Source organism: Simochromis diagramma, unplaced genomic scaffold (assembly GCF_900408965.1).
Source record: "Simochromis diagramma unplaced genomic scaffold, fSimDia1.1 OVJJ01000323.1, whole genome shotgun sequence".
NCBI lineage: Eukaryota > Metazoa > Chordata > Actinopteri > Cichliformes > Cichlidae > Simochromis > Simochromis diagramma.
Genome location: NW_024386770.1, coordinates 931,285 through 956,649, shown reverse-complemented (window position 1 = coordinate 956,649; position 25,365 = coordinate 931,285). Strand labels below are relative to the sequence as shown.

Sequence of the window (25,365 nt, the reverse complement as noted above, 5' to 3'; positions counted from 1 at the left end):
AGGTGGTTTAATCTGTGCCAGAGCTCCAGCTTGACCTCACTGAGAATATTCAGCCTGTTCATCTCACTCATGAGTGTCAGACTGACATCCTCGGTGGGAGGACACACCACTCGGTCTTTATTCGGTCTGTGTCAGGACACTCGGTTTCTGTCATCAGCGTTTTATTTGAGTGCTTCAAGTCAAAGTTGCATCCGGGTGAACGGCAGAACCCAAAGTTTGAGGAGCGTCGAGGTCACTGGTTCAAACCACAGTTTTGAGGACCTGCGGTGGTGAATGTCATGTGTGGAGCTACCAGGACTTTAGAAGACTAACATTTCACTGTGTTGAGTAAAGTGACGGGGCGTGACAGGCCCAGAACTCTAGCCTCATTAGTAAACTGCGCGGTATTTCTGGAAGTTGTACCTCTAACCAATCATGGACTTTCCACAACCCCCAAAACCACAAAGACTCCCCACAGTCCCAGGAAGTAAGGATTTACCCTCACCTCGATAATGCTGCTAAGCTAAGCTGCCTCCACAGGCTCGTATTTCTTTTTAAAGCCAGAGGACCATCATGTGCTGAACTGCTGAAGTTCCTGACAATGACGTATAATTTACATAGACGCCATAAAGGTGCTCGTCTGAGCACTAATGAAGCTGGGGCCGCCTCCAACCATACCATGATTTTGGAGTTGGACTGCAGCTGGTTCTGTCTGAATCATGTCTGCTGGGATTACGGTCTGTGGTTGGTCATGTGATGGCACCTCTGGTTTGTGGGGTTATTCTTCAAACTTCAGATTAAACCAGCTTTATTGTTTCACACAGGAAGCATGTACAAACAAGTTATTTTTAAAACTTTTGAACTTTTTGAATATCTATAATGCGATTGTTTTGCATTTTAGCCTCGGCTGAGATTGGCATGGCACGACTGATTCTGCCTTCAACCCCGTCCTTCATGTCATAGCCGAGGATCTCTGCCAGTTTTTGAGTTGACACGTAGAACTCCTGCTCCTTCTTCACCTCCACCTTAACCCGAGCGTAGTTTTTAGTGATGGCTGAGACAGATTTGATTTCAATTCTCTCGCTGTGGATCTGTCCGCTCTGAACCTGCGCAAAGATAAGAAGCTGTATGTTTAATATTTATCACAGCCAGTGTTTTAGTCAGTGTTGTTGAGGCTGGTTCAGTTCCATACAGTGACTTTCAGCCGCTACCTTTGAAGTTTCAGCAGCTGGAGTTGCTTCTGGGGCTGGATCGCTGGAACCGGTCTTCTTCCTTTTGGGCTCCAGTGGTTCAACAAGCGCAACCTGAACAAACCACCATCACAAAGCTTAAAGATGAGCTGGCAGATCATGGCAGTTTGAATAAACGGAACATTTGGGTTTCTGGTGTCTGTCAGACATTTAAACCAGAATGACGTTTGAGTGGAAAACCAATCGAGCACTTTGTGAATTAATTTAATATCAAACAGTCAGCAGTTAAACCAGCAGCAGTCAGATCTCAGCAGCTGCTGCGGTTTACAGAGGCAGGGGTCAGGGTTCTGGTTTGGACCCAGTCTGACTTTTGAGCTGTTCATGGTTTGAACGTTAAATCTGTCGTCCAGCCACATTCACCTTACTGTGCTCGATTAATCTGAAAACATGACGCCGTCGTCATCAGACTGGCATCATTCACACTTTATAACACAAACTGATCAAAATCGGCGTTCAAGTTAAAGCCTTACACAGTGATTATGAGGACATCCTGTATCATATCAAACAAATCTGGTTTATCTTTTGGGGCAGTTTTTGCCTTTTACCAGATATGACTGCAAGGAGCCGACGGCAAAGGGCTGCAGGTTTGAATCCAACCCAGATGGCTGCATTCAACCTGTGGTAAACACTCACATGCTCACACTGAGCTAAACTGGCACTCGGACTAGTTTGTTTAAATATTAAAGCATGAAAATGTATTCCTGCAATTTTAAAAAGGTCCTCCCAGGTAAGAATATTGGAATGAGGAGGGCTCTAAAGCTGACCTCTTTAAGGTTTATACGAGAGTGTATTCACTGGTTGAGCAGGAACATCCAAACAAATGAAAACACAAGATCATGTGCAGGATAATAAAACGGGCAGTGAAAAGAAAATATAACCTGAATAATAGATGGTTATCACAGTCAGGTCCAACAATATTTTTAACACAATCTCTTAATTTCAGGGACTCAAAAGTATTTGGACAAATTAAATGACTGACAATAAAATGTTCGTTTCTCATACTTGGTGGAAAACCTGATGACAGCCTGAAGTCTTGAACTCATCACCGTATCCTGGGTTTCCTCTTTGTTCATGCTCTGCCAGTGTTACTGCAGCAGCTCTCAGTTGCTGTTTGTTTGTGGGCCTTTCTGTCTGAAGTTTAGTCTTCAAGTGAAATTCTCAGTTGGGTTAAGACCAGCTGATTGACTTGGCCATTCAAGAATGTTCCACATCTTTGCTCTAACAGAATGGTCTATCTGGATGATGATTTGCCTCTTACCTTGTCACGCTGGAAGCTTTTCCGCTGACCTTTAAAAGAAGAAACTGTGTTACTTTGGTTTGAGGTGAAACTTCTAAAAGACAAATGAGTTTCTGTTGTTTTCAAGGTTCTTTATTTGTCACATGTATAGTTATACAAGTATAACACACAGTGAAATGTAGCCTGACACGCTCCTCGACATGTGCAAAAAAATTGGGGGGGGTGTAGAGGAAAAAACATATATATATATATATACACACACACACACACACACACACACACACACACACACACACACACACACACACACACACACACACTGGGTGAATGTGCAGTAGTAGCAGCAAGCAGGTGAATTCTGTACATTAATATGAATATACATCTGACTATTTTACAGGATAGACAATATAAACATATTTAAAATTAAAGGAATTGAAATGTACATTGTGCCTTGGTTTAGTGTCTGGAAGAGTCCTGTCTCAGTCAATTATAGATGATGTGAGAGGGCGGGTGTGTGTGTTTAGGGCACGGATGGCTTGGGGATAGAAGCTCCTCTTGAGTCTCTCTGTCCTTGCCCGGAAGATGCGGAACCTTCTACCAGATTGCAGAAGTTGGAACAGTTTGTTGCCAGGATGGGACGGGTCCTTCAGTATCTGCGCTGCTCTAGTCCGGCATCTCCTGGTGTAGGTGTCCTGAAGCGGGGGGAGAGCAATCCTGCAGCAGCGTTCTGCTGTACGGATCACTCTCTGGAGAGCTTTTTGGTCCTTCACACAGCTGTTCCCAAACCACGATGTCATGTTCTGTGTGAGGATGCTCTCCACAGCGCCTGTATAGAAAATCCTGAGGACCTTTGGAGAGACCCTGAACTTCCTCAGTTGTCGTAGGTGATACAGGCGCTGCCTAGCCTTTTTGGTCTGGACCTGAATGTGGGCAGCCCATGTCAGGTCTGAGGAGATGTGGACACCAAGATACTTGAAGGACTGCACCCTCTCCACTGGAGCTCCATTGATGATGATGGGCTTGTAGTCTCTGTGCTGACCCCTTCTGAAGTCCACCACCAGCTCCTTGGTCTTGCTGACGTTCAGCTGGAGGTGGTTGTCCTGGCACCACGATGCCAGATTCTTCACTTCATCCATGTAGGCCGCCTCATCGTTGTTGGAGATGGCACCCAACACCACTGTGTCGTCAGCAAACTTCACAATGGTGTTGGAGCCATGGGTGGCCACACAGTCTGAAGTGTAGAGGGAGTAGAGCAGTGGCGAGAGGACACATCCCTGAGGTGCTCCTGTGTTGATGGTGATGCTGTTGGAGAAGCACCTGCCCACCCTCACCACCTGAGTTCTGCCAGTGAGGAAGTCCAACACCCATGCACACAGATGGCTGTTAAGTCCCAGATCCCTCAGCTTTGTGAACAGTCTGCAGGGCACTATTGTGTTAAACGCTTTAATGTAATTAGCTCGTCAAGAGCCTGTGGAGGAGTTCACTGGCCATGGCCCAGAGCTCGTCAAGACCAGAGGTCGTCAGTGGTTCCCGAACTTTTTTTTGCTAGGCCCCCCTTTGTTTTACAAAATAACACGTTAGTAACACGCTGTGCGCCACGTTATTGTTTACATGAGATGAATTTCTACAATGACAGAGACAAAATACTGTTACTGTTAATCTGACTGTCTGCAGGTTTTACACGCAGTTACTGTCCCTCCATTTACAAAGGCAGAGGCGTCATGGTGTGATTATTTTACGTGTAGTTGTTTTTTCCTGTGTAATAATATTCAACATTGCTGTTTTCAAAAAATGCCTCTCTGTGCAAAATGGGTTTAAAAACATAAACAGCTGTGGGATCCTGTTTGTCCGTGATTTGAACCGAGGGAACAAACCGTGGCAGGATCAGCCTGATGTTATTTGTATCCTTCTGTAACTTTACTGTATAAAGAGCAAACATCTCCAACATGTCAGGAGTAGTGAGTCATTACAACAAGTGTTTGTGAACTAAAAATCAAGAATGTGGGATCCTGTTTGTCCGTGATTTGAAGAGCCCAGCGCTGCTACCGACGCAGGGAAAACCAATCCTGCAGGGAGACCTACCTCTGCACCTGTGCAGGTGAAGCCAAAGGACAGATTTGCTTCACCATGTTTTCTAGTCTTTGGCTTAGAATGAAGTTGGTTTGGAAACATATTCAGTGATGCTTCATCTCCTGCTCTGCGTTTGTGTGGGAGCCCCGTCAAAAACCTGTCCATGATGCTAGCAGTGTCCAAGCGTTGTTTTTCTTTTTCCCCTTTTCATACCGCGCCCCCCACCCCCCACCCCCCCACCCCCTGCAATGGCTCTGCGCACCCCACTTTGGGATAGGTGATGGTAGAATGTTTATCTCATGAACGCTCCAAAGCACATTGAAAGGTGGAAGTTTCAGACCACAGCAGACCCACTGTGACCCCTTTACGTGTTGTTACGTACCGAATTCAAGCTTCTTGTCTGCTGATTTTGAATCCCTTTCACTGTGTTTCCTCTTCTTCCCTGAAATTGACATTTTAAAAAGTTGAACACAGATTTTAAGGGTTGTATATGCTAACAGATGGTTTTCACTGAATAATAATTCAAGATTTAGACTGTTTGCTCTGCATCTTTAATTTGACTTTTGTCAAGATACCCAAGTTATATAAAATGTATTTAAATACATAAAGTTTGCTTTGGTTTGGATTTCCTGTTGAGAAATGTGTGACACGCAACAAATTATTACAGTGACATCCCTAAATGACTTGACTGTTGTCATATAATCCAAAGGGGAGCCTATGGATTATATAAACCTATCAAGTTTAGCATAAAATTATATGCCATCCATCAATCTGTCATCTTCAGTTTATCCTTATCAGCATCGCAGAGGAACTGGAGCCTATCCCAGCTAACATGGTACTAGAGGTAGGACACACCTCTCACACTCACATTTGTAATTTAGGTTTTTGCTTTTTTTGTGGTGGGTGTGGTTTGTGGCTCAGCTGCAGGTGAGGGGTGGAGCAGTGGGTTCAGGGTGTGGTGTCAGGAGAGGCTGACTCACACACCTGACCCCCACCATCTAATCATGTCTCCGCTGAGTTAAAAAAAAGCACTGAATAAAATATCAGGCTTCAATGGTTAGTTCAAGCGATAACATTGTAAGTCAAAGTTAATTTCCAAGCTCAAAACCTGTTTCTAGAAGCCTGGCATAAAGAATACTTAACTATGTGAACTCACCCTCAGTTTTTGGTCCATTCTTCAGTTGTTCAACGAAGGGGAGCAGCAGGTTCTGGACTGCATGATCCCTCCGTGGAATCTGATCCATTGCATCTCTGATTTTGCAAATAGATTTTTTCAGTCCGTGGTGCTCAATGATTTTTTGGGGCAGCTGTTCTCTGAACTTAGCAGTCTTCCTCTGTTTGGGGATTTGCACTATTTCCAACATTTTGTCGTACTGTGGGTTGTCTAGCTGCTTCAGAATGGCTGTCAGAGCTGTTTTCCACTCATTCATTGAAATTGGCCACATCTGAAAGAGAAATAGTGCCTCTCTTACTCTACCACCTTTATCTGACAGATATGATAACTGGGTATTTATATCAAGATTTGACATTATAGATAGATAGATAGATAGATCGATCTCTCCTCTGTGCACTGGCAATGCAGCAGGCCCACCACTTGCAGGAGGGGTCGTTTGGTGCATTGTGGACTGGGTTGCAGTCATAGGCAGAGTTTCAGTTGAGGTTGATTCGAGTAATGACTAAGATGAATCCTAGGTGAGTCATGTCATACCAGGAGGAGGTCCTGGGACAAACCCAGAACATGCCGGAGAGACGATATTTCTCAGATGGCTTAAGAACATGTTGGTAACCTTTCTCAGCATAGTGTGCAGTGTAAGTAGCAGGCCAAAAAAAGCAGATTAACACTGTCTGAAAGTCATGTCTTTATGAAATATGAAAGAATTTGACAGTAGAAATACAGATACAGTCCTGATCAAAAGTTTAAGACCAATTGAAAAATGCATATTTTTCGTGGTTGGATCTTAACAACAAGAAGAAATGGGAGTGAAACAAAACATTTTTTGAGCATGCAGTTAATTGACAACAACATTTAAACTGAAACAGGTTGGATTACAGCTGATAAAAAGTTTAGGATCACATGTCTTTAAAAGGCCAAATCTGCAAAAATGTGGAGTCATTGTCATTTCCTGTCAGGTAGTCACTGTTTTTAATCAGGACAACCCTACAGTACACAATGCTGCAGGACAAGGGACTTCTTTCAGGAGCATAACATCACTCTTTTGGACCATCCTGCATGTTCTCCTGATCTAAATCAAACTGAGAACCTTTGGGGATGGAAGGCAAGGGAAATTTACAAAAATGGAAAACACAGTTCCAGACAGTAGATGTCCTTCGTGTGGACGTCTTCATCCCTTGGAGAAATGTTCCCACTCGTCTCATGGAAACGTTTGCATCAAGCATGCCACAACAAATTTTTGAAGTGATCTACAATAACGGTGGAGCTGCTCATTACTGAGTTCCTGTTTTGAACTTTGATTTCTGGGGGTTTACTGGGTTTTTGGGAGGTGTGGTCCTAAACTTTTGATCAGCTGTAAAACAGTCTGTTTAAACACATTGAGAGTCATATATCATATCATTTCAAACAGGGGTGATCCAGTAATGCTGCACTGGTGAATTAGACTAACTATTCACTTTAGCTAGAGTTATTAAGTTAGCTAAAGTGTTGGGATGCTGTGTAAGACATAAATCAAGCTAAAATACAATGGTCTGGACATTCTTTTGCATGTTTCCCTACTGTAGGGGTCTCTGCAAGCATGTGGGGCTCTGAGAGGGTCCAAGATGACAACTTTGGAAATCTACTAAAAACAGTTGATCATATTTGTCAAAGCTGAACCCAGGGCAAACTAAGCTAAATTAGCCTTTTTAGCTAACAACTACAAGAAGCATAACAGTTACTGTTAGGTTATCATTTGTTTACATTTGTTTACAAGCCTTGTGCCTTGCTTGTATTTTGCTTGCTGCAAAATAAACAAAATTTATTAATTTTGTTGCTTTAATTAATTAATTAAAGCAACAAAAAAACCCGGCTCTTTTTAGTGAGCCGGGCCAAAAGAGCCGGTTCTCTAAAACGAGCCGGAAATCCCATCACTACCGAATGTTTGACCCAAAACACTGAATTTAAGAACTGAAATTGAATGGTGAGAAGTGAAACTGAAAGCATAATTAAATGTAAAGAAGGATGGAATACAATTTCAAATTAATTCAATTTCATAATGTAAAATTCAGTTTCAATTTAGTGATGATCATTTTTAAACCAATAAATTGAATTTCAAATTAGGCTAATTCAAATTCAGTTTTAAAAAGCATTTACTCAAGTTACAATTCAGATTCAATCTGAGCAATTCAAATTCAAATTTAACTTATTCAAATTCAGTTTCGGATGGCACAAAGTTCTGGGGCCCGTTCTTCGTACGTCGCTTACTACATCCAAGATCAAATGACACATCCAAGACCAAATCATCACGCTAACCGTGAGCTCGCTAATCCGGTTCTCCGAACACACCTGCTGTTGACGATTAGTACAGCTGGATGAAGTAATGTGAGATCACTGGGTGTCGTAAAAGGGGCTACGCATCGATAGTAGAAACATTGATCGGCAACCCTCTGATTGGTCGGCGAAAATGCCGAAGGAGCGCGCTTGGCTCGGTATTTTTCGGCAGCAGAGCAAGAACCCTTGAGTGAGGGATTTCAGGAGTTTCAGAGTTTAATCAGAACGCAAGGGAACACTGCAAAGGCTGCAAAAGCAAGGAGAGAGGGCTGGCAGAAAGTTGCTGACAAATTAAACTCGTAAGTAATTTAATAATAACAATAATAATGGAGTGGATTGATATAGCGCTTTTCAAGGCACCCAAAGCGCTTTACAATGCCACTATTCATTCACTGTCTCATTCACACACTGGTGGAGGCAGCTACGGTTGTAGCCACAGCTGCCCTGGGGCAGACTGAGAGAAGCCAGGCTGCCATATCGCGCCATCGGCCCCTCTGGCCAACACCAGTAGGCGGTAGGGTAGATTTATCATATCACACTATATTATCCAATATTATATTACATTATGTTATATTATATCCCCTTACACATTAGAGCCACAACAGGACCCACTAGAACATGGGAACAAGTAAAAGTGAAATATAAGAATATTCTACAGAATGGTAATATTTATCACTTATATTGCTTTTCGTCTCTTGGAAAGAGACCCTGGAATACTCTGTTTGTTTGTTCATAACAGCAACCAAGAAAAGGGCAGAGCAACAAAAGACAGGTGGTGGTCCTGCACCCCCTCGTCAACAAGTTGGTTAAGTAAATAATACCCACACGGGAAAATCGATATCTCTCTATGAGCACACTGTCGCGCTGAGCTAAAGGATCCTGTCTATCCCACAATATACGCTGGATTCTGAGGACTCTCCTTATCAATCTTGCACCTTCCACAATGGGTGGCTCGCGTATACGGACAGGACATGGCTGCGACAGGCTTCCCAAATCCACCTTCGCTTTTATAGCCGTGGTCTCTCATCTTGATTACACAAAGTAATTTGCAATTACTACTCTGAAATATGAATTACATCTGTAATAATCACATACATGTAATAGAATGTTAATAGTACATTTCCCTTTTTTTAGGAAATGACCTGTATGTATCTGTGTGACATCAATAAAAGGATCAAGTACTGCATTATCTTTAGTTACATTGATGTTACACTCAACAAAAATATAAACGCAACACCTTTGTTACTGCTCCCATTCCCCATGGGATGGACGTAGAGACCTAAAATTCATTCCAGATACACAATATAACCATCCCTCCCAAACAGTGGTCACAAATCAGTCCAAATGTGTGGTAGTGGGCACATCTGCTATATTGAGATAATCCATCCCACCTCACAGGTGTGCCACATCAGGATGCTGATCTGACATCATGAGTAGTGCACAGGTGTACCTCAGACTGCCCACAACAAAAGGCCACCCTGGAATGTGCAGTTTTGTCTCACAGCAAAATGCCACAGATGCCACAAGCAATGAGGGAGCGTGCAATTGGCATGCTGACAGCAGGAATGTCAACCAGATCTGTCGCCCGTGCATTGAATGTTCATTTCTCAACCATAAGCCGTCTCCACAGGCGTTTCAGAGAATATGGCAGCACATCCAACCGGCCTCACAACCGCAGACCTCGTGTAACCACACCAGCCCAGGACCTCCACATCCAGCAGGTTCACCTCCAAGATCGTCTGAGACCAGCCACCCAGACAGCTGCTGGAACAATTGGTTTGCACAACCAAACAATTTCTGCACAAACTGTCAGAAACCGTCTCAGGGACGCTCAACTGCATGCCCGTCGTCCTCATCGGGGTCTTGACCTGACTCCAGCTCGTCGCCGTAACAGACTTGTGTGGGCAAATGCTCACATTCGATGGCATCTGGCACGTTGGAGAGGTGTGCGCTTCACGGATGAATCATGGTTCACATTGTTCAGGGCAGATGGCAGCTGAGAATGTCCCAGTTCTTGCATGGCCAGCATACTCACCGGACATGTCACCCATTGAGCATGTTCGGGATGTGCTTGACCGGCGTATACGACAGCGTGTACCAGTTCCCACGAATATCCAACAACCTCGCACAGCCATTGAAGTGGAGTGGACCAATATTCCACAGGCCACAATTGACAATCTGATAGACTCCATGCGACGATGTGTTGCACTGCATGAGGCAAATGGTGGTCACACCAGATACTGACCGGTTCTGGGTCCCCAGACCCCCAATAGCGCAAAAAACTGCACATTCCAGGGTGGCCTTTTGTTGTGGGCAGTCTGAGGTACACCTGTGCACTACTCATGATGTCAGATCAGCATCCTGATGTGGCACACCTGTGAGGTGGGATGGATTATCTCAATATAGCAGATGTGCCCACTACCACACATTTGGACTGATTTGTGACCACTGTTTGGGAGGGATGGTTATATTGTGTATCTGGAATGAATTTTAGGTCTCCACGTCCATCCCATGGGGAATGGGAGCAGTAACAAAGGTGTTGCGTTTATATTTTTGTTGAGTGTATTTATTTATGGTGAAACAGTGGTGGAATATCACTGTTGCTTTCGTATAAATGAAGCGGACATACCTGCGTGGCCGCGATCTAATCCTGTTTACATAAAGTAAGCCTGCTCCCGAGCAGGTTTACGCTTACGGCTCTGTTGCTATGGCAGCAAGTCCCGGATGAGCTTCGGGGAACCGAACGATCCAAGATCACGCGAAATCGTCAACAATCAAATCCAGCTAACCTACTTAGCGAGGTACGAACAACGGGCCCCTGGCCATAGCGGAAAACAGGATTTAACCTCTGAAACAAATGCTTCCCAAGGGAAAACTATCAATCGTATCTAGAAAATTCTTTCACCTTGAGCGGCAGGAACCTCTAGTGTATCAAATACTGAATTTTCATGTTTGTAGAGTTCATGCTGACCATATAAAGCAGCCTTCCCCTCTGATTTTCAGCCGAAATTAGTTAGAGTTAACATTATTGTCTATGAGAGACTTGGATGAAGGAGGCTGTGCTTTGATGGCATTTGTGAGAAAACCTTAAAACACATCTCAATGAGAATAACACTGGATGAAAGAAGATAACGATAGCTACGTTTTAATGTCTATATTATACATATAGGGCAAAAGGTTTGGGTGGGAAAAAAAGCAGGAGACATTTTTCTTTATATTCTTCACACGATCTGATATCGTCATGTTGGTGTTGTTCCCAGGTCAACATAGTAAATGTTGTTCCAGGATCAACATTGCAAGTGACCAATCAGAATGTTGTGATGTCATACTTTTGCGACTTCGGGAAAAACCGCCATAAAACAAAAAACTGTACTTAAGCTGCGAGAAACCGCCTCTGTCCGCCGATCAACGGACCCTGACCCTTTAATAAACGCTAAGCAGAACTGATATTGTCCTTGCAACATTAGAATTTCATAAATGCACGAATGGCTTGGCGCGCCAAAGAATAACGTCACAACAAAGTGATTGGTCACTTGCAATGTTGAACCCAGAACAACATTTACTATGTTGTTCCAGGAACAACACCAACACGACGATATCAGATCATCAATATTCTCCACCCTCAGGTATTACAGCAGGTCATGTGATCATTCAGTGGTGGTAAAATTCCCAGAAAAATCGAATTCTTCATTAAACATAAACTGCTCTTATGAAAAAGAAACATAAAAGATATCAAAACACAGATTTAGTCAATAAAAGTCCGAAGTCTTGTGACCCGTATAAAGTTTAAATGATGTTTCTGCAATAAAATATGCCTGAGTGGTAGGGCTGCAAGCTGGTCTGGGTTTGTGCCTTCTTTTAGACGTTTTGCAATTCAAATGAATGGGGAAACTTCCTTAGTTCGTTGTTTGTATGGATCTGTGCGTACGTGTGTGTGTGTCTGTCAGACTGAAAACAGAGACATTAAATTGGCTTAGATGAATTGAAATGTGGGAGAATCAACAACAAACAGGCAAATGGTTTCAGTTCTAATCATCCAATCAGAAATGATCATTCTAAAATCAACTGATTTTAACTCTCCAACCTATTTCCTGAAGAGAAAGAGAAAACTACCCCAACAGTGAGATCTTAAGAGATCCACAGCCTGTGGTTCTTCAATGGGGTGTCACAGGGTCCCCAGGGGAAAAAAATTGTAACTGTAAAACAATAAAATAAATATTATTCTGTAGCAATTACACTAGAATATCCAGCAATGTCCCTGCCTACAATTAAACACATTCACTTACTGAAAATCATCTGCTGTGGCAAATGGGTGCAAGCCTTTGACCACAAACTGAGTCACTGCTCGGTGACATTCGTCTATCCTGGCCTGAAAGGAGACGCTACCGGTAGACTGCAGCGAGAACTGCCAGCATCAACAAGAACCGGTTTTCGATACCCATCCCTACTTCCCATACATTTAAATTCACCAACTGAAAATAACTGCCAACAGCTTTCAGTTGGACTGAAGTAAATACTGACAACATGACTGCCAGGTCAGTTGTGAACAGGATCTATCAGGTTGTAAGGAGGGCAAATCAGAAGCATGAAAAGTCCTGTTACATTGGCACACTTAATAAAAACACCGGCTCACTTTTAGCCCTGACCGTGGCACACAGTTTTGCCTCTTTTATCTCTTTGTATGTCACATCTCCTGGTGATTAATACAACAGCAGCACTGCCTCTCGTGCGTTTGTGTTTAGGCGCACAGTTTGAAGGTTTGCAGGGACGTGAAACAATAGCTCCCCTCAAATGTGTTGAACCGAAAGTAACAAGCCTGTTTTAAAATGTGAGGAGTAGAAAGTACATATATTTGTTTAAACATGTAGTAAAAGTAAAATACTCAAGTACAGACAGTAACAAAGTATTTGTACTTTGTTACCTCCCACCTCTGGTCACCACAAAAAAGACAGAATCCCACTGTCACAGTGACCTGAGTTGGGCTGCCCTGTGAAACTAAAGTTAAAGGAATAATGTGAAGTTATTCAGATGTTCCGATGTTTCTCCTTATCTGTTCCACTCACCTCTGCCATGCTGTTCTCCTCTCTATATATTTTCTTCCTCCTTTGTTACTCACAGAGATCCACTTCAGCTGCTGTCGTGTTTAGATTTGTTTAAACAAAGTCAAACATGCCACTTACAAAGGGAGAGGGTGGAGTCGGGAACATATTGCCACTGGCCTGAGGGCCTCAAACAGTTTCCTGGTAACAAGCTACATCTCTGCTAGAAGCTCCCTAGATCATTACAGCTGGCCGGTACCACCGTAAGTAAAGTTCTGCACCCTTCAATGCGCCAGACTGCCCGAGTGACGAGCAGCACGAGGCAGATACGAGATTACTCTATGACCCCTCGTATGTTAGTCTGGAACGGAGGGTCGAGGAAAAGCAGCAGGTGATGTTAGTGTGACACAAGTACATCATAAATATACTGTTAGATGCTAAACGTTAAACACTTCAATTAAATTGAATGTGCTAGATGTGAGAAACTGTCTGGAACAAAAATGAGAAAAACCGGACAAGTTGTTTGAGGAGTTCTGCTCTAACACTGCATGCAGAGTGTGAACAGCTGGAGCTTCGTCTTATTTCTGCACAAGAAGACCTTTAAAACTTGTTTAACCTCCTAGGACCTGCGTCCACACATGTGGACATCACATTTTGGGTTGTCTAGACCAAAATACTAAATCTTCCTCTACAAGGGCCTGATATCCACTTACGAGGACATTATACAGCTACTGTTCTATCGAAATTTAAAATGAATGGTTCATATGTGGACCTCGTTTTTATCAGAAACAAAAATCAGGTAAAGAAAATCTGGTAATCTGGTTCTTTGTTTTTACATTCATCAGGTCCCAGTCAATCCAAAAAGCAAAGAGAAATTAAAAGTGCATGCCATGAAAGAGTTCGGGTCTTAGGAGGTTAAGTGTACACTTTCCAACGATAATAAATCTGACAACAAGTTGCAATCAGACAAAATCAGAACATTTAATCAGAAAAAATGCATTAAAGAAAGACTGGCTTTGATTTTCAGGCTGAAGTAGATGCCTTCATATGGATGCATTACAGCTGTGTAAGAATTTGTATTAAAAATATGATTTTAATGATTTATATGCTCCCGAGTAGCTTCATCTGTGTTATTCTAGTGATAATATCGCTAAGATTTAATTTAAAGTCTTCAAAATCATAAGAAGTAAAGAACCAAATATTTTTAGCCAAAATACATAAAGTACCATAGTACTGAAATATTTAAACTGCATAAACTGTCAGCCATGAAGTACCTTGATACATTTAAGTTTCATATAATGACTGGTCCTCTCCATGCTCTCAGCTGCTTCTCAGGAGGCAGATTTGACTTTTTATTCCAATGGATACGTTCCCAACACCAGGTGATGTAGTCACAGGAATCCCTGAGCTTCCAGGACTGATGATGATTATGAATATTCTGCTCAAACCAGAAAATAAACCAAAAAAAATCATTTGCAAGAAACACATGTAGCCCAGATGAAAAAAAAATCATATTTATTCTCTTTATATTAACTGTCCACATCAACAAAACGTCGTATTTCCTATGACCAATGAATGCACCTCGCTCAGCGACCAATCAGAGCCTACCCAGGCCGCATTGACCCTGTCAGCCAGGAAGTGAGGTGAAGGTGCATGGTGCTCCCGGGTTTTCTCATCTCAGCAAGAGGAGTGGAGGCATCTGCTACTCAAACTGAGAAATCCACGGACAAAAGAGAGGAAAAACTCAGGATTGAGAGGAAGGAAAGCCAGCCTACTTACCTGCTGGAAGTCCGGAGTCGAGTGGCTGGATGAAGGAGAGAGGCAACGTCGGTAAGACGAGTGTTATTCTGATTGGAAAAAAACTTGTAGAGACTTACCGTCGCGATCATGCTAATGCTAGCTCTGTGTCTCACAGGCTAACCACTCACCTTTCATCCGGAGAGCTGCTGCAATTCCAACACCAGTGTGTGTTGGGCTTTTGTTTTTTTTGTTTTTTTTGTTTTGTTTTTTTTTTGTCCCGTTTGGATCTATAGCCATCAGAATTGTTGTCTTGAGGCCAAGAAAGATGCCAAGCGGATTTATTTTACCAAGTGGATCATCATGGCCTTGCCATATTGGTCCATTTGATTGACCTTTATTATAATTATGAATTTATTTTATTTTCAGTTGCAAATGGGACAGACATGACTGTGGGATAGGACAGGGGGAAAGAATGAAAGAAAGAGAGGGAGAGAAAGAAAGAAAACCAAAGGGGAGAAGAGACGGTGAGAAGGGGGGGAAGAGAGAAAAAAACAAACAAACAAAAAAAAAAAAACTCCTGGGTCACCTGTATGGAGAAAAAAAAACAGAGGAGACAGCAAACAACAAAGAGCAACATAATAAGAGGAAAAAAAAGCACCATCACAATAAACTAGCTAGCCATAGATATCAATAGTTACTAAATAATAAATGATATTGTGCAACACGCAAGATAGACAGCGCACAGTGTGCTTTGAGGCAGCAGCCAAGAAAGCTGTAGTCCGCGTCTGTGAATACCCATGTGTACACCTGTGTGCATACCTGTGTGGATCAGCATGCTTGCATTCCAAAGGTTTCTCCATGTAATGATCTGCTAGGGAGTGTGGGGAGCCATAGCCCCGTCCCCCAGGGTATGAAGCAGGTATGGAGGAGATCAAAACTCCAGACATCCAGAGGCCCCCAGAACACAAGAGACCAAGGAAGACCCACAGAGGGGCAGCCGCGCCACTGTCCCAGTAAGAGCTGAGGAGAGTCCCAGATGAGGGCTCACTCAGCAGCCGCGGAGCAGAAGCCAGGGGGAGTTGCAGTGACGCGCCCGTGAGCTCCGCCGGCAGCCAGCTGTGCCTGAGTGACCGAGCCCCAGGCCGAGAGGCCGGGGGCACCCCACCTCCGAAATGGCCCGAGCGAGCCCCAATAAGCGGCCGCCAAGGAGTGAGCCGGTGTGTACCCGGACGCCCACCCCCAGATACAAAGAACCACCAACGCACCGACACCTGAGGGAGTCCGCCACCGGCAGGGGAAGTGGTGGTGAGTGGAGATAGGCCTCCAAACCTTGGAGGGCCCGAGATGTCCCCAGAGAGGTGGCGTCTGGTACCCAACCTGACATATAGACACAAACATACAGGCACACACAGACACAAACATCCATTCCCACCCTCATGCTCTCATGTGCACTTCACACTCAACCGACGTGGAGACAGACATAAAGAGACGCTGTACACACGATCACACTCCCCAAGCGTACTCTACAAACCGGGTCTAGGTACCCTTGCCCCTGGAGGGGGGAACTGCACCCAGACCCAGGTGGTGTTACCCTTTTCCCTGCGGTGGGGAGAGGCAGACCGCCCTGACTCCGCAGCAGCAGGGAGGCCCCAGACCGCAGCCGGACGGCCAACTCCTCCTCCTAGACCCCCGCTCCAGCAGGCCGCAGAGAACGGGGGTGAGAGAAGACTCCAAACCTCCCTCCACCCGCTCATTGTAGTGTTGATGCATGTGTGTTCTAAGGTGCAATTAAAACCCAGGAGGGCATGGAGCTACCTGCCAGAGAGCAGCAGGTAAGCGCATAACCCCTCCTGCTAGCCCTCAATGTCTACGTGTATTTAACATTGAGAGTTGGGCAACGATGCCAGGGGTGAGGTGTACACCCTGATGGTAACTTGGACTCCGTGTATTGTGCCCACCCCCAAGATCCTATATGTATGTGTAATGAGGGTGTGAGTAATGTGAATGTCTAAGTTGTGGGATAAAATTGAGGCAGAGGCAGCCAGAAGGGGACAGAGGGGGAGGTAGCCTCCTCTGCACCCTGGTGACATACCCCTACTCCAAGGCCCTGCATGTGTGGGTGGTTGTGGTGGAGCGGGAGGAGGGAGGCAGCTGGAGATGGGGAGGGAAGGAAGGGAGGGGCAGGTGATCCCTCCCTGGGGCCAGCTCCCCCGCTGACCCCAGTAGGCACTCCCATACTCCGCGACCCGCCAGGGAAAAGGGGGCCCAGGCCCATCCAGACCGGGGCCCAGCGCAGCAGCGCCCCCCGGCCCCACAGAGCCCGGGACAGTCCACCCAACCCCACCACAGAGAAAACTGCACCCACCCCACCATCCACTCATCTTCCAGACTACATAAGACAATAAACACCCAGGCTGAGATCTTCCTCCACCTCTCCTGTATCTCCCCCTCCTGCAGAGAGTTCCTGAGGGGAGGAAAGCTCCTGCAAGGTGTGACAATCTTCCCCACCGGTTGAAGAGCCCCCCAGGTGGCTCGACACACCGGCGGCACCCTGCGCCAGGGATGGGCCCCCATGCACCCACCCGCCCACAACCCCGGCAACACACAAACCAGGACCCAAGGCCCCGAGGCCCAGCCAGGGTCCCGGCCCAGAGATGGAGCGCCCCCAGACCCTCACGCCCATCCCGGACCCACCCAGGGGCAGCCAGGCTACCAGGTCAGTAACCCACGTCCATCAGCACAGACCCTCCCCTAGCCCCGCTGCACGCAGCCACGAGGAAACAGTCAGAAAAGAGCCCCCAACCGGACATGACCGCTACCCCGGGTTGAGCCCCCCAAGGAAGATGCCTCCGGGGAACCCCCCGACGCCATAAGCCTGTCCCTACCCCCACACCAATCACAACATTGAAGGCGGGACCAAACTATGACCCCCCACCCTCACTAGGTGATGGAGCCGATCAAAGGAGCCCAGAGCAATTGATCTGATGTGGTGGCAGAGGCTGTATCAAGACTAATGTAATCTAATAGATAATTTCTATATTGGTTAGAATTAAGATTGTTTTTATTTTTCCAGTTCATGAGGACAGTTTTCTTGGCTATGCATAGGGCAGTGAAAACCATATGGGCTATATTCTTTTCTGAAGTGACATTATCTAAGCTGCCCAACAAACACACTAAGGGGGAAGTTGGAATGTTACATTTCAGACACTTCGATAAGTCTTCACATATCTCGCGCCAAAACTTCTGCACTGGTGGACAGAACCAAAGAGCGTGAATGTAATTGTCTGGTGTATTGCTTTGACAGTGTGAGCAGTTGTTGGAAGATGTAAAGCCCATCTTGAACATCCGATGACCTGTATAGTGCACTCTATGTAGTATTTTGTATTGTATTAATTGCAGACTGGGATTTTTAATCAATTTAAAAGTTTTTAAGCAAATCTGAGACCAGAAGTTTTGGTCTAAACTGACTGATAAATCTGCTTCCCACTTTGCAATAGGAAGGGATATTGATTTATCTAATTTAGAAAGTGTTCTGTATATTTTAGATAATAATTTGGGGGATTTAAGAGTAAGGAAATGTGCCGCACTTGGTGGTGTTTGTAATTCAACTTGACTGAGGTTAAATTTCTTTTTTATTATGGATTTAATTTGTTGATATTCTAAAAAAAATTTCTTGTTGATCCCATATTGTGCAACTAGTCTGTCAAATGGGATAAATTCTGTTCCCTCTAATATATGTTCTAAGTATTTAATTCCTTTACAACTCCATTCTGGGAAATTAATCATATTATTGTTTTGTAATATGTCAGGGTTGTTCCAGATAGGTGTACGTTTACATGGGATTAATGAAGACTCCGTTATTTTTAGAAACTCCCACCATGCTGTCAGAGAGAAGCTGATGTTGATACTTATAAAGCATTCATGTCTTTTGATGTCTGAGCTAATAAATGGTAGGTCTGAAATCTCTAGATCCTTGCATAGTGCCTGTTCAACATCTAGCCAGGGCTCATCTAGGAAGGTATGTTTTGACCATTCTGAGATGAACTGAAGCCTGTTGGCTAAGAAGTATTGGTGAAAATTAGGCAGGTCTAATCCTCCTCTATCCTTGGTTCTTTGTAGCGTTTTTAAGCTGATACGCGGGGGTTTATCTTTCCAAAGGAATTTGGAAATATATGAATCCAGAGATCTGAACCAATCTTGTGATGGTTTGTTAGGGATCATCAAAAATAAGTAATTTATTTTTGGCAAGATCATCATTTTTATAGTGGCGACCCTTCCCATGAGTGATATGGGTAAAGATTTCCATCTAGTCAGATCGCCTTCTACTTTCTTTAGAAGTGGGATGTGATTTAATTTAGTTAAGTCTGAAAGCTTAGGAGAAACATTAATACCTAAATATTTAATATTTCCGGATTGCAGTGGGGCAGAGGAAGAATTATGGAAGGAGCAGTTAATGGGGAGAACTGTAGATTTTGGCCAGTTAATTGAATAATCTGAAACTCTTGAAAACCAGTTTATTAGAGTAATTACCTCAGAGAGGTTGGTTTGTGTGTTTTGCAGAAAAAGCAACACATCATCCACATAGAGACTGATTTTATGTTCTATGTTCTTACATTTTATGCCCTTAATTGTTGTAGCCTGTCTAAATGCTGCTGCTAGAGGTTCGATAAAAATTGCAAAAAGTGAAGGGGAGAGTGGGCATCCCTGCCTGGTGCCCCTCAGGAGACAGAAGCTGGAGGATGTCTGGTCATTTGTTCTGATACGAGCTGTTGGGGAATTGTATAATATTCTTAGCCAGTTTATGAAAGAGTTTCCGAAACCAAATTTGTGTAAAGTTGCGAATAAAAATTTCCAGTTAACTCTGTCAAATGCTTTTTCTGCATCTAGAGATAATATTATGGTTTCAACGTTTTTATTGTATGAGTAGTCTATTAAATTAAGTAATCTACGAGTGTTTGTTGAGGAGTGCCGACCTTTTATGAAACCAGTTTGGTCAGGATGAATTAAGAGGGGGGTTATTTTCTCTAATCTCTTTGAGAGAGCTTTGCAGATTATTTTAAGGTCTACATTTAAAAGAGAAATTGGACGATAGCTTGAGGGAAATAAAGGGTCTTTGCCTGGTTTTAGCAGGAGACTAATGTTGGCAGAATTCATATTTGGTGGTAGTCTGCCATTTTCCTCGATTTCCTGCAACATTCCGTGGAATATTGGTGCCAGAATTGTCCAGAATTCTTTGTAGAATTCTGCAGGGAAGCCGTCTGGACCTGGAGCCTTATTATTGGGCATACTTATCAGGGCTTCCTGGAATTCACTTGGCGTCAGTGGCGAATCCAGTTCCATTGCTTGACTGTCTAGTAATTTTGGGAGAGTTACGTTGTCAAGAAACTGATCAATTTCGTTTTTAGATGGGTTTATTTGTGGTGAGTATAAAGTTTCATAGAAATCCCTAAAAATGTTGTTTATTCTTCCAGGGTCATATATTGTGTTCCCCGATAAAACCTTAGCAGGACATATAGTTGTTTTTTCTTTCTTTATTTTTAACTGGTTAGCAAGAAATCGACCTGATTTGTTACTGTGTTCAAAATTCTGCAAGCGAAGTCTTTGTACAAGGAATTGTGTTTTTTTATTAATAGTTTCATTTAATTCTAGTTTTGTCTTGCATATTTTGTTCAATGTTTCCTGATCTTGGTCGCACGCGTAGGCTTCTTCTAGTGATTTGATGGTTTTTTCTAATTCCTGAATATTTTTGTTTTCTTCTTTCTTTTTGTGTGATGAGAAAGAAATTATTTTACCTCTCATCACAGCTTTCCCTGCTTCCCATAGAACAGAAGCAGATATTCCGGGAGTGTCATTAAAGTCTAAATATGAAGTCCATTCCTTTTTAAAATATTTAATAAAGTCTTCATCTTTAAGCAGTGATGTATTAAATCTCCAGTTTTTACTTGGCGTAGTATTATTCTTGTGCATTAGTGTTAAAGATACAGGAGCATGATCGCTGACAGCTATAGGGTGAATCTCAGTGTCTGAAATGTCACTCAGCAGTGAGCTGCTGACCAGAAAATAATCCAGACGAGAGTAAGAGTGATGGACATGCGAGAAAAAAGTATATTCCTTGCTGTTGGGGTGAAGGGAGCGCCATGCATCGCGAAGGCCAAAGTCGCTCATATACTGTTTGATTATATTTGTGGATTGCCAATTGCGCTGAGTTCCTGTTGTGTTGAGCCTATCCATTTCTTCATTTAGTCCAAGGTTGAGGTCACCGCCAAGAATGAGTGTGCAATCGAGGTGTTCAGAGAGTGAACTAAAGAATCCGTGGAAGAATGAGGGATCATCAACATTTGGACCATATATACTTACAATACATAGTTTTTTGTTCAATATTGATAGTTTAATAATTAGAAATCTACCCTCTGGATCTATAACTGTATCGAGTACTGTAAAATTAACATTTTTATGTATTAAAATTGCTACTCCCCGTTGTCTAGAATTATAACAGGCTGCAAACACGTTAGGAAACTCAGGTGTTTTAAGTTCGTTTAAACCTGTGACAGGTCTGTGAGTTTCTTGTAAGAAAACAACATCTGCCTGTAGTTTTTTAAGCTGGTTAAATATCTTTAACCTCTTTCCTCTGGTGCCAGCTCCATTTACATTCCATGTGACAAACCTCAGCATGCCCATAATTGTGTGTGTATGTCTAATGATGTAAGCTGGGTGTTTCGTTTAGACGGGTGGAGAGAATGTGGAAACATCCCTTGTTTGTAAATAGAAAGAGAAAAAAAAGTGTGGTGAGAGGCTCCATAAGTCTGACTATGTGTGTGAATATTCACTAATATGAACAAGCGTGGCTTGTGTTATGTGTCCTGCAAGTCTGTGCGTGCTGTGAGGCTGTTGTGAATGTGCTGCCGTTGAGCGGATGTGTTTGCGTGATCGTGGTGTGAAAATATGGAGAAATAGAGGGTGTTGTTTGTAGGTGAGTGGGGAAGTAGGTGATCACAGCAGTGAAAGACAAGAGAAAGAAAGAAACCACATGAACTGTGAGCAACAACAAAAAAAAAGAAACGAAACGGAAACATTCCAATTAAAGTAATGACGGAGGGTGACGGTGTTATATCTGCTATGACATCATACTGATATTACTAGGTTAAACAAATGTTAAAGGAGAAAGTGTGAATGAATAAGAAAAGAGTGTAGCGGTTTCTTATCTGGAGTGCAGTCAATATAACCACGGTGTGGTGCCGGGGTCGCGGTATAGCTGTCCGTCCACGTAGAGCCGGTCCACAGCGATGACAGCACGGGAGCCTTTCTGGATAAAGCTACGTCAAACTGGGAACAGGACCTTGCGTCGTTCCAGGATCTCTTTGGGGAACTGGTCGTTCACGCTGAAGTCCGTTCCTTTCAGCTCTCTGCCGCGACTCTTCACCTGTTCCTTCTGTTTGAATTGCCCGAATTTGGCCACAATAGGCCGTGGTCTCCCGGTCCGCGACCGAACGCCCCCCAAGCGATGTACTCTATCGAAGTTGATGTTCTTTACGGTGTCCTCCGGCAGCTTCAGGTGGATTTTGATGAAGCTTTTCACCGTTGCCTCCGCATCCTCTCCGGTAGATTCTGGAATACCAGAGAACACAAGATTATCTCTCATGCTACGGGCTTGTAGATCGATAACGGACTCTTTTATTTTTTTATTTTCAATGTTTAGCTGGGTCACGTTATCGGTGAGAGATTTGACCGACTCCCGTAGCGTGGCATTTTCAGCGGCAAGCGTTTCCACCTGCTGCTGGCTGAATTCCAGGGATTCTCTCAGAGATTTAAATTCCCGGTGTAAAATCTCCACCAGGGCCAGCCTCGCATCGAAACTGGACAATCGCTTGTCGATTGACTCCAGGATGTCTGCGATGTCTTTGCCGGCAGGCGATGTTGTACCGGGGGAGTCTGCCGTGCGACATCTCTTCGATGACGGCGTCTCAATTTTGGTCGGGGAGTATGTACTCTGGGCCTTCTTCATTACTAAATCTTGAAAACAGCGGTCGATGTAATCTTGGAGAGCGTCTAAACTCTCCCCGTTGTCCTCCAGGGTGTTAGAGATGATAGAACAGATGTTGTTAGTTATATGACAATCGATTAGTATATTTGGTAATACTGAAGCTTGAAAAACCTTTGTTAAACTCTATGCTACCATTTGCTTTTTTTTTTTTTTTTAAATTCCGCCAAATCTCCGGCGTCTGACGTCACCTACAACATGGGTCGCTTACCTTACTCGTTTCTTACCGTCCTCTTTATGGGAAATAAATATTTAAATAAAAACAAGCTGCTGATTATTTCACATTTTACTTGTGAGCAACGGCACATTTAAATCTTACAAATATAGTTATTTGGCTTATATCGTGATAGATATCGTTATCGCCTGAAATGAAAAAAACATATCGTGATATGAAAAAATCTTATATCGCCCAGCTCTACCGTGTCCGCTTGCTACGCGGCCGACCTCCGGACCAGCTTCGCCGTTGCCGCTGGATGTTCGGGCGGCCACCAGAATGGACGCTCCCCCGTTGCTTGGCCAGGCCGAGTCTCGCCCCAGTTCGCGGGGGGATGGGGTGGTGGAGTATGTTCGGCCAGATTGCTCCCCGGCCTCAATCGGGCGATGGGGGTATGTGGTGGGGCGTGGTCTGCGGACGCACCTGCACGGCATCCGCAATCACGCCCGCCGTGTTAAAACATGGGGACTCAGGAGTTGGGGTGTGTGTGGTGTGACGTGAATCAAATAAAGTTGGCTCTGAACGTTGCTCCGTGGTCCCGCCGTGCCTTATTCATGCCACAGATAGATAGATAGATAGATAGATAGATAGAAATCTGTGTGTGAGTAACCTACCAGCGTCAGTCTTTTTCATCTGTGAGTCTGAATCAGTTTCACTCTGTTTCCTCTTCTTTTCTGAAAAACAAATGAACACAGTGATTGTCAAATGATTCAAACTGAGATCAAATGCTGTAGTTTTAAAGTCAAGTGTTCCCCTCTCCTGCTTGTTGGAGGCTCGTAGTTGCTCCAGATGTTTTCATGTCTCTTTTCCTATAGAGCGTGCTGCTGCTGTGATGCAGATGTCGTCTGGATGGACCTGTGGGGCCTTCACAGATGTCCTCGTTACCTCTGCTATGTGCACTAATGGCTCCGCCCCCCACGCCTTGTGTAAATGTTGATCTTAAATTTCTTTACCATTTTCCCCTGTGGGTCTTTTTTTATTTAAATTTAGTGTTTAAATTATTTTCAAACCAGTGTCTTTCATTTTTTCTTGAATCATTTTAGAATAAAATTGTTTGTGCTCATCAAACCTTAAAATTTCCTTCTTCCTCCTAGCGTTATTCCTGCACTGTGGGGTCCGCTTTTCTGCAAAGCCACCTCCATTTAAGGACGTTGTTCAGGTTGCCACCAATCTTCCTTACGTCGTCTTTGATTTGGTCCATCCATCGCCTTCTTGGTCTGCCTCTTGGTCGCCAGCCTTGGGGCCTGAGTCGCAGCGCTGTTCTTGCCATCGAGTTCTCGTCACTTCTGACCACATGCCCATACCATCGCAGTCACGCTCCTTGCATCTTCCCCGTGATGCCTAGCTGCTTTCGGATGTCGATGTTCATGACGTGGTCACATCGTGTTAGGCCCAGGCACCATCGTAGCATCCGCATTTCCATTGTGTGGAGGGCCTCTTCGTGCCTTGCGGTGGGCACCCAACACTCTGATCCATAAAGAGCCACTTCTTCCGTATCCAACTTCTACGATTTAGAAATGAATGCATAGATTCTAATTGTAATGCATATAAATATTGCAATATTGCACATTATATTTTCTGTTATCTACCTTTGTTGGCCTCATCCTCTCTGTCCTTTAGTCTGTCCATGCTGGGCTGCAGGTGTTTGTGGACTGCATTATCCCTCTTTGGTGAGTAATCCATTACCTCACTGACTTTCAGATTTTAAATCTGAGTTAAAGTTATCTGTTCACACTGAGCTTTTTTTTTTTTTTTTGAAAAAAGAAGCAAAAGAAGAATTCTTTGAACTAGATGAATTTTACAGCTGTACAACGATGATAAAATATTCATAGAATACTCACTTTTACTTGTTTTCTGCTGTAGTTTTGTCCTGCTGACAGATTTGGTTATTTACAGGGGAGTGAGTGAGGGAATTATCTACAACAATGAGGGAACACTGTTTACAAACACGGAAAACTATGGTTAACACGGCAGACCATGAACACAGGACACATGAACTTGAATGGCGCGGACAGGATTATGCAACAGAGTTCTAGGGCAGAGCTCTAGACTAACTTTTTGCGACGGTTGCACTGGTGCGCCTAACTTTTTTTTCTTCGGCGCACCCAAATTTTTCAACCGCATCGCTTAACACCGCAGTTTTACATGTGTACTTTTTTGGGGGGGGGGAACTTGCTGTCCATATAAACAATATTGATCAATATCAATCAATAAAGTTACGTTGAAACCAAGCACACCATTGTTGTTCTTGTGACATTACCAATAAGTCTGATGTGTCACATGGCCCTCTTCCTATTGAAAAAAACAGAAGTTG

At 43.8% G+C, this 25,365-nt stretch overlaps 1 protein-coding gene across 1 annotated transcript; it reads right to left on the bottom strand.

Moving 5' to 3' along the window:
• Positions 1-770: 770 nt before the first annotated feature.
• On the bottom strand, positions 771-13,228 carry LOC120737924. Its single transcript, XM_040038863.1, has 6 exons — positions 13,084-13,228; positions 5,693-5,981; positions 4,919-4,978; positions 2,488-2,516; positions 1,191-1,283; positions 771-1,085 (listed from the first exon to the last, which is right to left on the bottom strand). The coding sequence occupies exons 1-6, from the start codon at positions 13,090-13,092 to the stop codon at positions 828-830; spliced, it is 738 nt and encodes a 245-aa protein (XP_039894797.1). The 5' UTR covers positions 13,093-13,228; the 3' UTR covers positions 771-827.
• Positions 13,229-25,365: the final 12,137 nt, after the last annotated feature.